This window comes from Poromitra crassiceps (assembly GCF_964638095.1).
Source record: "Poromitra crassiceps genome assembly, chromosome: 2".
Lineage (NCBI taxonomy): Eukaryota > Metazoa > Chordata > Actinopteri > Beryciformes > Melamphaidae > Poromitra > Poromitra crassiceps.
In genome coordinates, this window is record NC_139624.1 from 11,036,387 (window position 1) to 11,048,886 (window position 12,500).

At 42.7% G+C, this 12,500-nt stretch overlaps 2 protein-coding genes across 2 annotated transcripts in view; one reads left to right on the top strand and one right to left on the bottom strand.

Moving 5' to 3' along the window:
- Positions 1-12,500, top strand: part of LOC310798302 (NACHT, LRR and PYD domains-containing protein 3-like) — a gene marked incomplete at its 5' end in the record, with an annotated part of 621,920 nt that overhangs the window by 208,110 nt on the left and 401,310 nt on the right. The gene's annotated exons all lie outside the window — the stretch shown is intronic.
- Positions 1-12,500, bottom strand: part of LOC310791018 (sodium channel protein type 5 subunit alpha-like) — a gene marked incomplete at both ends in the record, with an annotated part of 128,805 nt that overhangs the window by 93,001 nt on the left and 23,304 nt on the right. The window contains 2 exons of the mRNA XM_083652734.1: positions 2,052-2,180; positions 3,942-4,022. Of these exons, the coding sequence (XP_083508860.1) occupies positions 2,052-2,180; positions 3,942-4,022 (210 nt within the window). The remainder of the gene's footprint in view (positions 1-2,051; positions 2,181-3,941; positions 4,023-12,500) is intronic.

Consider the following 12,500-nt stretch of genomic DNA (forward strand, 5'->3'; position numbering starts at 1 on the left):
CAGGCATTTTGGGGCGCAGATGATTTTGGCACGGCTCTAATTTGCGCCTGCGGTACGTGCTGTGAACGTTTCCGCATCCCCGCCGAGAATTGCATCCCCAACATATTTCGGGGCCGTTTTAACTTAGAAATCAGGGAGGTCACGTCTACCAGACAATTATATCACTTTTAAACAGTTACATTTCTATATAAATCATTACAATATGCTCCCGTGAGGTGGGGATGCTGCCGAGCGGGGGTGCAAAACTCGGCATAACACCTGGACAAATGCGCAAGGCAGACCGGTATCTTCCCTGCCTTAAGGCACGCGCAAACAGGTGCGCAAGCGTAAATAGGGGATATCGCCTGTATGAAGATAGGGCCCAATATCTCTTACAAGCACATAAGCACCTTATGCAGCTGGTAATCAGCTAATATTGAATGTCAACAATATATTTATGTTTTATTTTCTTGTGTTCTGAGCGTGTTTGTTTGTCTTGTTTGTGCATTGTTTTAAAAAATTGAAAATAAAATATTGAAAAGAAATTGGTATGAAAATTCATTGGCTGACCAGTCTCATAAGGGGTTGTTGAAACAGATACAGGAACGTGACTGGAACTTGAGGTGTCTCTATATTGAAAAGTCTCTGACCATTCACATGGCGGCCATTTTCCTCTGACGTCACATTCAGGGTGGGAAGACTTGAACACTGCTGCATAAGGGCTTGTGTCCACTTAAAGGAGGACTTACCCCCTAGATATGTATCAGAACAGTGATTTGAAAATACCTATGGAAAAAACCAAGAAATGACATATGCTCTTGTCTATACTAAACTCTTTGGCTGTCCTCAGCTCAAGAATTTTTTGGGGAAATCGACGCCATTACAGTTTGCCCACCGCCTCGAAAATAATTTATTTGAGAGCTGCAATATCTTTATAAATATCAACGACTAGCCAACGCTGGTGGCCTGTATGGAAACAGGGTTGCTTAAAATGGTTGAAAGTTATATCAATTTGGTAATTCAGTGGCGAACTAGAAATGTAATTATTTTTCTCCATGTATGTGTATGTAGCGTGTATCTATCGATAAAAGAGCATAATTGACGCGAGGCTCGTTACCGCAGCACACCGCACAATAGGACAAACCCCCCGCTCTGGGGTAACACAATGCAAGATTTCTCCACGTCATTCCCTCGTCTAACTAGCGATAAACCGCGCCATGAAATCCTTTTTTAATTTGCGCCCTTTCCTCATTCAAAGGAACGGGGAGCGTCCACAAGATGCAGAAAAGGCAGAAAAGGTTTTCATCAGAGCGGAGCGCTTTCAAAAGCTGAGAAACGTTTCAGAAAAGCGCTGGCTGACGTGAACCACTTTTTCCAGCTGGGCGATAGAGAAATAGGATGTTGTAGGCTAATCATTGACGTTACTGCAACAGCGATCATAATGATATGTTAACCAGGTGGTTAGTGCAGCTGGTAAGATAGCAGTATTAATAAGGCCATTTCACACAGATGCGGTGCGAATGCGGAGGCGGAATGCGGTACGAAATTCCGTCCGAATTTTCCGCATTGCAACCTATACACACAGGTGCGGTGCAAGTTATTCGCAGTCCCATGTTGTGTTCCGTGTGTCACAAACTGCCGTAAAAACCCAGACTGAGATGCATATTCTGAATGTGCTGTATACATGTCCAAAGAATGCTCCTAAAACCACAATAATATCGACATATCCCACATGACTTAATTGGAAAATAGCGAATTTGGAATAAGGCCCATTTCTCAATATGTTGTTGACATGAACCGTATCAAATTCACAATATTGTGGTATTCAGAATAATGGGGGAATGTAAACATAATCACTGACTAAAAGAAACATTATTTTCAGATACTTGGTTTTTGTCCGATATCAGTGAGTGGAATAGCAGATTGATTGTGTGTGTGTGTGTGTGTGTGTGTGTGTGTGTGCATGTGCGTGCGTGTGTATGTGTGTGTATGTATGTGTGTGTGCGTGTGTGTGTGTGTGTGTGTGTGTGTGCGTGTGTGTGTGTGTGTGTGTGTGTGTGCGTGTCACTCACGCCATGACAATGACGCTGAAGTCGAGCCAGTTCCATGGGTCCCGCAGGAAGGTGAAGGGTCCCACACAGAACCCTCTGGCCAGGATCTTTATCAGAGACTCAAATGTATAGATACCTGTAAAGGTATACCTGGGGGAGAGAGAGAGGGGGGGGGGGGGGAGAGGGAAAGAGAGATGGTAGAGAGAGAAAGGGAGAGAGGGGGAGAGAGAATTGACACATGTATCATTCAGAATACATTTTATTTCTAACAGTTTTTAAAGAAAGAAAATTAACATTAAAAAGGATTGAGAGAAGAGAAGAAATAGAAGAAAAGAGAAGAGAGAAAATATTAAATGCAGTGGTTGTATAAAATATTTGTAATATTTTATAGAGTACCAAAGTCACGCCCCCTCTTCCGGGCATGGGACCTTCGGGATTTCATTCCCTATTCATTGTTCCATAGAGGTTTAGAGAAAGCATTATAAACAGAATTGTACTTTGGACAAAGCGATTCAGCTCTATTCAGAATCAGGAGGCACCATAGAACATTAGAGTGAAATGTGCTACGGTTTCTCCTGATTCTGAATATAGCTGAATTGGTTCGCTGGGTTTGTCCAAGAAGGATTTTAAGAAACTAGGCATCTCGCGCGCTACACGCGCTCCATTCCTAGGCTCGCCTGTCCTGCAGCTCGCATCCACAGCTCGGCCGCTGCGCGGCCTTGCCCGCAGCTCAGCTGCTGTCTGTGTGGCCTTGCCTGCCCTATTGGCGCGCGCACAATGTCTCCCTCTCTCTCTCCCTCAGTTTCTCTCCCCCTCCCTCTCCTCCTCCCTCAGTCTCTCTCCCTCCCTCTCCTCCCTCTTTCTCTCCATCTCATCTCTCTCTCTCAGTCTCTTTCGTGACTGTGTGTGTGTGTGTGTGTGTGTGTGTGTGTGTGTGTGTGTGTGTGTGTGTGTGTGTGTGTGTGTGTGTGTGAATGTATGACATCACTGATGATGTCATCAGTGGGATTTTTGGACATCACTCACACAGAGCCCCAGCTCCCATTTATATACTGATGTCTATGGAAAAATGAAATCCCTTAGGTCCCATCCCGAATCCGGAAGAAGGTGTGACTTTGGGACTCTATTTGTAACAATATTTGGCAAAATAAACTTGGAAAATAAACTGCAAAAAAATAAACTGTAAAAAAATAACTATAACGGTTTAGACAGAAGAGGATTAGGGCCACATGTCACAGAATTGTGACATTAAAAGGAAGGCTTTGCTAATGTTCAACCTGCTTGGTATCATTATGTCAGCATTATGCAGATGGGCAGCCTGTAACCTTGTCTTCATGTTTTCCTGCTGAGAGCTCTGCAGGTTATTCCAGGCACTTCCGTATCAGAATGACACGTTACGCCTCAAAAACTGCGCGTTACGCGTCATTCTGGACGGGGAAGTGAACAGATGTTGCTCGAGGGCCGCTGCTATTGTTTATTTAAATTGTTTCTGTATGTGCACATGCAGGAGAGCCTTAACGAGCCTTAACGACTTGCACCTGGTGAGGCGGAGTTTCTGCAGGCAGACAAATGGAGGAGAATTCTCCGTGTGGAAAACATATAGGGAAGGTAAGCAGTAGCACCCAGATTATAATAATACAAAGTGGGTTGAAAATCGACAAAGCCTCCCTTTAATCTCAGAATTCCAAGAAATCTTTCACATGTGGCCCTAGGGAAAATGATAACGTTCAGTGAGAGGGGAAAAACAATTAAGATCGGGGGGGGGGGGGGGGGAGAGAGAGAAAAATGATTTAAAATTAACATTTTTATAAAAATTTAAACAATTGGAATTACAGTAAATAAATAAATAAATAAATAAATGTTATTTCCCCCCCAAAATCAAGTGAGTGAAAGTGACAGACAGGTACTCACTCGAGGTATTTGGCCCAGTAGGCAGGTTCGGACATGGCCATGAAGCAGCAGTTGGTCAGGATGGTGCACATGATGAATAAACTAAATAACGTGCAGCAGTTAAGGAAGAACAAGGGTTCACTTCACAGCTCAGTGTACATGACCATAACAAACAAACAAACAAACAAACCGGTTGACATGATAAGCATCAAGCCGTTTTCTCCTTTAGCGTCTGTATGAGTCGCACCGGGCTGCACCCTAACTCAGGGATTAAAGGAAAAAAAATTAACGATCTTTTGACTGAAAACATTTCCAGGTCTAGCTATTTCGGGCTTTTTATAGTGTCCCAACCATGTAATATGATGCATGAATTGTATTCTGGGCTGAATCGGTATGTTATAAGGTTCCACGGTAGTTATGCCAACACAGACATGAAAATTACTTGTTATGATAAATCCCAATTAACATATAGATGTTTTTTTTTTATCAAGTCAAACAAGGGATCAGTATAACAATGATAGTGTTAGGCAGGAGTCTACAGTTTTCAGGCCCTCCTTAGAAACTTAATATACAAATTTATCGGCAGACTAAATGTGTCCCAGAATGCTATCATAGTACTGCTAACCAACCCTGTGTTTAGTGCTGTGAGATACAACTCACGAATGTGGTCCTATTGGTATAGGTGCATTCTATAGATCTTAATTCTTTCTTGTGTGTTTTATTTTTCTTAAGTGTTGTTCATGTATGTGTTTTTCTATGGACCCTGTGTCTGATAATAAAAGTTGATTGATTGATTGATTGATTGATTGATATCTAACAGTAGCCACAGGAACTACAACAACATTGTCAAACGTGTCCCAAAGAGGTTCTCCTCCACCAGTCACACAGCCCAGCTCCACCCGACTTCTCACCCCTCCTGTCCCACTGAGCTGATGATCTGATACTGTTATGAAAACACACCAGTTAGACAACACCTAGCATGCCTAGGCTAACCACCTAACGCTAAAGTGTTACAGTTCAGCATCAAGTGAAGAGCAAACATATCCCACTGCACACTGTTACATTTAAAACATCCCTCAGAGTTACAGACCTATCATGGAGTGAGGTAACAGATGGAATCAACAGCTAGTGATGCTGTTATCAGCTAACTCAGAGACTAGCATCGAATGCTAATCAGAAAGTTACTAGCCTATCCTGCGCTAGCAACAGTTGTTTGTTATCACGTTGCTTTACAGATATAGTAACGAGTCATTCAGTAATGTTAGCGTCGCACTAGTGAAACTCCATCAAATGTAACATTATTCTGCTGAGATGCATCTTTATGGTGGAAATTACAATAGGCCTATTTCACACAAGATGGCCCCCCGACCCGGAAACGCTAATTTGCACTTCCGCTTCTCCACTCGCATGTACTTCTCCATTCATTCACCGTGATCCGACAACAATCGCTCAGTTTGAAAAGCACTCGGCATTATTTATCGTTTCAAGGGTGTCCTACAGAGGAAAAGTTAAAAAGAAGATGGATTTTAGCTTAAGAACAGATGACGCTGTAGCCGTTACCATGGTAATGGCTATATGCTAGCTACTGTAGCTACCTAGGTCTCAAAGATCTAGCTACAATGGCAGGCTGTCAACAGAATAACTGAATAAGTTAGCGTTAAACCACACCAGGCACAAACGGCAAGAAGTGGCTGTGTGAAGTGGATTATATATTAAGTGGATGATAATGGACTTGCTGCCGCAGCCAGTTGGCAGAGTGATGTACGTTATTAGCATGTTGCTACCACTTGCTAACTAATTATCTGCTGTAAGATAATCTTACACAAACTTCACAACCTAATGGTGATGTTTGCAATTTAAAGCAGCATCAAGCATAATGCTAGAAGTTGTTAGTAGTCAAGTGTCAAGTTATAACGCGTTAGTAAGGTGAATGTGTATAACGTTAAAAAGCCTGCCAGTCGTACATTAACCTACACACCATGGAAAGCTGTTTGGTTGATAAGCTCACTTAGAGTCTTTGAGATACATCCAGTAGAGTACAGTAGAGTAGAGTAGAGTCTTACATCTAATGCTATTTATTAATGAGTTAAATGCCCTCATGTGCCATTATTAAATTAACAACGTTGGTAGAAACGTAACGTTGACACATACTAACACATTATGCTACTTGTTAGTAGTCAAGTGTCAATTGATATAACCTGTTAGTTATAGATTGGGTTACAGTACAAGTGTCTCAAAGGTAGAAGACTCGCATGTCTTCAGTTAGTGACCTGGACCCCTCATCAGCAGTCTCTGCACAGCACTGGTTGAGTGCCTGAACTGTAAAACCTGCTTTTTCCAGAATGTCTAGATAAATGTAGTTTTTAATACCTTTGAGTCATTTTAAGTAATTAGGGCTAAATAATGACAAACTGCCTTGAAAGGCTGTGTGGAACTAACGTGTGTGTGTCATCGCTCTTTCTCCCTCTGCTCCGCACGTCACGTTCAACGAAGCAAATGAATATGCCATTAACAGCAGCGAGGCGAGAGAGTGGCTCATTCTTGTATAATTGTCACCCAACGGGAACGTAACTTTCCAAACTGTCAAAAAGCAAAGCAGACATGTTAAATACCTTCACAGTGCCTGCGTGTTCAGAGGCAGATATCACATACGGTACAGTTACAGGGCGATAGCTAACGAGCTAGATGACAGAGCTGTATGTACTGTAGGAACTCAAAGAGCTAGATGACAGAGCTGTATGTACTGTAGGAACTCAAAGAGCTAGATGACAGAGCTGTATGTACTGTAGGAACTCAAAGAGCTAGATGACAGAGCTTTATGTACTGTAGGAACTCAAAGAGCTAGATGACAAAGCTTTATGTACTGTAGGAACTCAAAGAGCTAGATGACAGAGCTTTATGTACTGTAGGAACTCAAAGAGCTAGATGACAAAGCTTTATGTACTGTAGGAACTCAAAGAGCTAGATGACAGAGCTTTATGTACTGTAGGAACTCAAAGAGCTAGATGACAGAGCTTTATGTACTGTAGGAACTCAAAGAGCTAGATGACAAAGCTTTATGTACTGTAGGAACTCAAAGAGCTAGATGACAAAGCTGTATGTACTGTAGGAACTCAAAGAGCTAGATGACAGAGCTGTATGTACTGTAGGAACTCAAAGAGCTAGATGACAAAGCTGTATGTACTGTAGGAACTCAAAGAGCTAGATGACAAAGCTGTATGTACTGTAGGAACTCAAAGAGCTAGATGACAGAGCTGTATGTACTGTAGGAACTCAAAGAGCTAGATGACAGAGCTTTATGTACTGTATGAACTCAAAGAGCTAGATGACAGAGCTGTATGTACTGTAGGAACTCAAAGAGCTAGATGACAGAGCTGTATGTACTGTAGGAACTCAAAGAGCTAGATGACAAAGCTGTATGTACTGTAGGAACTCAAAGAGCTAGATGACAGAGCTTTATCTAGGAACTCAAAGAGCTAGATGACAGAGCTGTATGTACTGTAGGAACTCAAAGAGCTAGATGACAGAGCTTTATCTAGGAACTCAAAGAGCTAGATGACAGAGCTGTATGTACTGTAGGAACTCAAAGAGCTAGATGACAGAGCTGTATGTACTGTAGGAACTCAAAGAGCTAGATGACAGAGCTTTATCTAGGAACTCAAAGAGCTAGATGACAGAGCTGTATGTACTGTAGGAACTCAAAGAGCTAGATGACAGAGCTGTATGTACTGTAGGAACTCAAAGAGCTAGATGACAGAGCTTTATCTAGGAACTCAAAGAGCTAGATGACAGAGCTGTATGTACTGTAGGAACTCAAACAGCTAGATGACAGAGCTTTATCTAGGAACTCAAAGAGCTAGATGACAGAGCTGTATGTACTGTAGGAACTCAAAGAGCTAGATGACAGAGCTGTATGTACTGTAGGAACTCAAAGAGCTAGATGACAGAGCTGTATGTACTGTAGGAACTCAAAGAGCTAGATGACAGAGCTGTATGTACTGTAGGAACTCAAAGAGCTAGATGACAGAGCTGTATGTACTGTAGGAACTCAAAGAGCTAGATGACATAGCTGTATGTACTGTAGGAACTCAAAGAGCTAGATGACAGAGCTGTATGTACTGTAGGAACTCAAAGAGCAAGATGACAGAGCTTTATGTACTGTAGGAACTCAAAGAGCTAGATGACAGAGCTTTATGTACTGTAGGAACTCAAAGAGCAAGATGACAGAGCTTTATGTACTGTAGGAACTCAAAGAGCTAGATGACAGAGCTGTATGTACTGTAGGAACTCAAAGAGCTAGATGACAGAGCTGTATATACTGTAGGAACTCAAAGAGCTAGATGACAGAGCTGTATGTACTGTAGGAACTCAAAGAGCTAGATGACAGAGCTGTATGTACTGTAGGAACTCAAAGAGCTAGATGACAGAGCTTTATGTACTGTAGGAACTCAAAGAGCTAGATGACAGAGCTGTATGTACTGTAGGAACTCAAAGAGCTAGATGACAGAGCTGTATGTACTGTAGGAACTCAAAGAGCTAGATGACAGAGCTTTATCTAGGAACTCAAAGAGCTAGATGACAGAGCTGTATGTACTGTAGGAACTCAAAGAGCTAGATGACAGAGCTTTATCTAGGAACTCAAAGAGCTAGATGACAGAGCTTTATGTACTGTAGGAACTCAAAGAGCTATATGACAGAGCTGTATCTAGGAACTCAAAGAGCTAGATGACAGAGCTTTATGTAGGAACTCAAAGAGCTAGATGACAGAGCTTTATCTAGGAACTCAAAGAGCTAGATGACAGAGCTTTATCTAGGAACTCAAAGAGCTAGATGACAGAGCTTTATCTAGGAACTCAAAAGAGATGACAGAGCTTAACTCATTGAGTGCCAATGACGACAATCGTCGTCAATTCAAATACTAACGTAGAGTGCCAATGACGACGATTGTCGTCAATTGCGTTTTTTGACGGTGGGACGTGGATCAAAGCCAGATGCATCTCCTGTGAAAGTATGGTGGATGTTGAATGTGTAAAAGCTATTTTACGGACCCATTAGGTGGCGACAGTGCTCTCCAGATTAGAGAAAGGTGAGGAAAAAAACAGAAAAGCAGCCGTGGGGACACGGAAATCGCATCGGTATGCATCGATATGCATGAAGCATAACGTTAGCTGTGCCTGCAGCAGCCAATCTGCTGCCACAATTGAGCCCCTCCGTGTCCGCTGCGATAGCCCATCCGCATGATTAGTTGTGGAGTTGTTATTATTCTCAACTGGAGGCGATGGGAGCCGGTGACAAATACACGCGGAACGCTGTAAAAAAGCTGGATGTAGCGCATTTTTCAGTGCAGAGCAAACTCAGCAGAGAGCCACCAGAGACACACCCACGGAGGAGGGGTTTGCAGTTGAGGGAGGGGGGTGTGGCACGCAGGGCAGCATACAACACCGACCCAGACAGACCCAGACAGCAGGACAGGATTGGCAAACAAGCTAGAATATCTGATGCCCACCAGCAGTAAATCAAGACCAGCAAGAAGCTGCAACCAGCAGCGCACGCAGGGGCCAGCGCTGCTGGTTGCAGCTAAAAAATATTATTTTGCCAAACAAAATTCCTTTGTTTTCACTGTTTTATTGAAGGAAATTATTTTTGAGGTGTCACATCAGAAAATATTAGCATCAGAGTCAGTCATGTGCTTGAAATGCTTCATTTCACAAAAGGCTAATTATCTCAGCTTCTAATTTGAAACGTCTCTTTTTGGTTAAATCAACCTATCTTCTCTGGCTCATAACTAAAGAACGGAAAATGATATCAATAAACTTTTTTTTGCTGATGATAGAAGAGAGTCTCGTCGTTCTTTGGGCGTGTTCGGTGTTTACATAGTAATATCACACAATATTCTGTGGGCCTCGAGAAATCACTGAAAACGCTCTGAAACTCTGGCACTGGGAGCATCCGTTCTCCAAAAGTGGCTGGCACTCAATGAGTTAATCTAGGAACTCAAAGAGCTAGATGACAAAGCTTTATCTAGGAACTCAAAGAGCTAGATGACAGAGCTTTATCTAGGAACTCAAAGAGCTAGATGACAGAGCTTTATCTAAGAACTCAAAGAGCTAGATGATAGAGCTTCATCTAGGAACTCAAAAGAGATGACAGAGCTTTATGTAGGAACTCAAAGAGCTAGATGACAGAGCTTTATCTAGGAACTCAAAGCGCTAGATGACAGAGCTTCATCTAGGAACTCAAAAGAGATGACAGAGCTTTATGTAGGAACTCAAAGAGCTAGATGACAGAGCTTTATCTAGGAACTCAAAGCGCTAGATGACAGAGCTTTATGTAGGAACTCAAAGAGCTAGATGACAGAGCTTTATGTAGGAACTCAAAAGAGATGACGGGGCCTTATTTTTACCCTGCATGATTCTCATCCATCTGGGCACCAAGAGGAAAATCCATCATTATTGTCAGGCTTAAGCTCAAATGATCCCTGATGAACTCGTGCCCGTGTGGCCAAGGCACCCCACATGTTCTAACTATGCAGATCAAGGCACCCACATGTTCTAACTATGCAGATCAAGGCACCCACATGTTCTAACTATGCAGATCAAGGCACCCACATGTTCTAACTATGCAGATCAAGGCACCCACATGTTCTAACTATGCAGATCAAGGCACCCACATGTTCTAACTATGCAGATCAAGGCACCCACATGTTCTAACTACGCAGATCAAGGCACCCACATGTTCTAACTACGCAGATCAAGGCACCCCACATGTTCTAACTACGCAGATCAAGGCACCCCACATGTTCTAACTACGCAGATCAAGGCACCCCACATGTTCTAACTACGCAGATCAAGGCACCCCACATGTTCTAACTACGCAGATCAAGGCACCCCACATGTTCTAACTATGCAGATCAAGGCACCCCATATGTTCTAACTACGCAGATCCGCCTGGGTGGGCAAAGTGGACATTTTTGAAAATAACGTCACTTCCGCGAGGAGAAACCTGCACGGAGTGTAAAAGCTCAAAACGTTTCCTCGTCAGGATTCCGTGTCTCTCATTTCCAACAGTCCAGAAGTCATTATAAGCATAATTCATGCTTTAGGCAGTGAGATCTGACATCAATATCAGATCGAGTAGAATGAAGGACAGGGGATAAGAACATTCTAGAGAAACATATGGATTCACTCACAATATGCATCTAAAAGTGGGAGTATGTGTTCTGTTCTTTTATCTTTCTATTTCACTTCATTTTAACTGCACTAGCAGACAGGCCGTGGAATATGCTTATTATACCACACCTAAGGGTCGTGAAAACACCCTTACGTATGGTACCAAGTTTGGAAATACGACAATTATTATTATTATTATTATTATTATTATTATATTTAAATGTCTTAAATCATCAATCATTTATCCTTTTAAATGTTTATCTTGTGGATCTCTTCTATGTACTTTTGCACTTTGAATTGTATTTTTTTTTTACCTTCACTGTGCTGTGTTTGTATTCCTCTGTAAACACTTTGAATGGCCTCAGTGTATGAAATGTGCTGTACACATCAAGCTGCCTGCCTTGCCTTAGGGTACATGTGGGAGAGGTTCTGGAACTGCTCGGCTGTCAGTCACAGCTATAAATGAATCATAATTATTGTAATTTGGCAGAAGGAACATATTCCCTGTGTGAGCGCGGGCCAAACTGCAGGTGAAAGTTATTTGAACGTCAGGTAATTGTTGATTGAGTGCTGGCTGTAACGATGCTACATGCCAGCCGGTGAGATAATACGCTTACGGCCGCCACCGCGATGCTGAGAGGCAATTACAGCCTAATGAGCGCTCTGCTGTGGACCTCCCAGGCCACCGTACCACTAATATTGTTAGGCTTCCCACTCCCTCCGCGGGATTCTTCTCTCTTCTTCCATACTTCCCCCGTTCTTTCTCTCTTCCTTTTTTCTCATTCCATACTTCACCCCCCCCCCCCTCTCTGTCTACTCTTCCTCTGCATCCTTCCTTGCAGAAAGAGAATAGTATCTGAGTTGATGTAGTCCCTCTCTCACTCTCTCTCTCTCTCACACACACACACACACACACACTAGGGATGGGTACCGAACTCTGTACTTTTACAGGCACCGACCAAATTACATCGGTACTACCGTGTACCAGTTCACGTAAAAACTAACGGTACCTAATTTCGGTACTTGAACGCATCTGAGTAATAGAAAGAGAGTGGGTAAAATAGAAATTCCGACGGAACCTTAAGGCAACACGCGAGAGCGCGTTACGTCAGTACGTCACTCTACCTGAAGGTCCTGAAAGCAAAACAGGGCCAGCCGAAAGCAGTCCAGAAATGTGGCTACACTTTACCAAGATAGACTCAGACAACACTGGTTGCAACATTTGTGATGTGAATTGCAAAGCTGGCCAGGGAAACACCTCAAACTTGAGGAAGCATGGTCAAACACAATATATATTTAGCTAAATGCTGAAGACTGTAACATCTTAGATAGGCTGAGGGTGAATGAAGCAGATACCGCACCGCCGCAAATGCATCTAAGTGGCTTTGATCCAGAACAGCAGCATGACAAC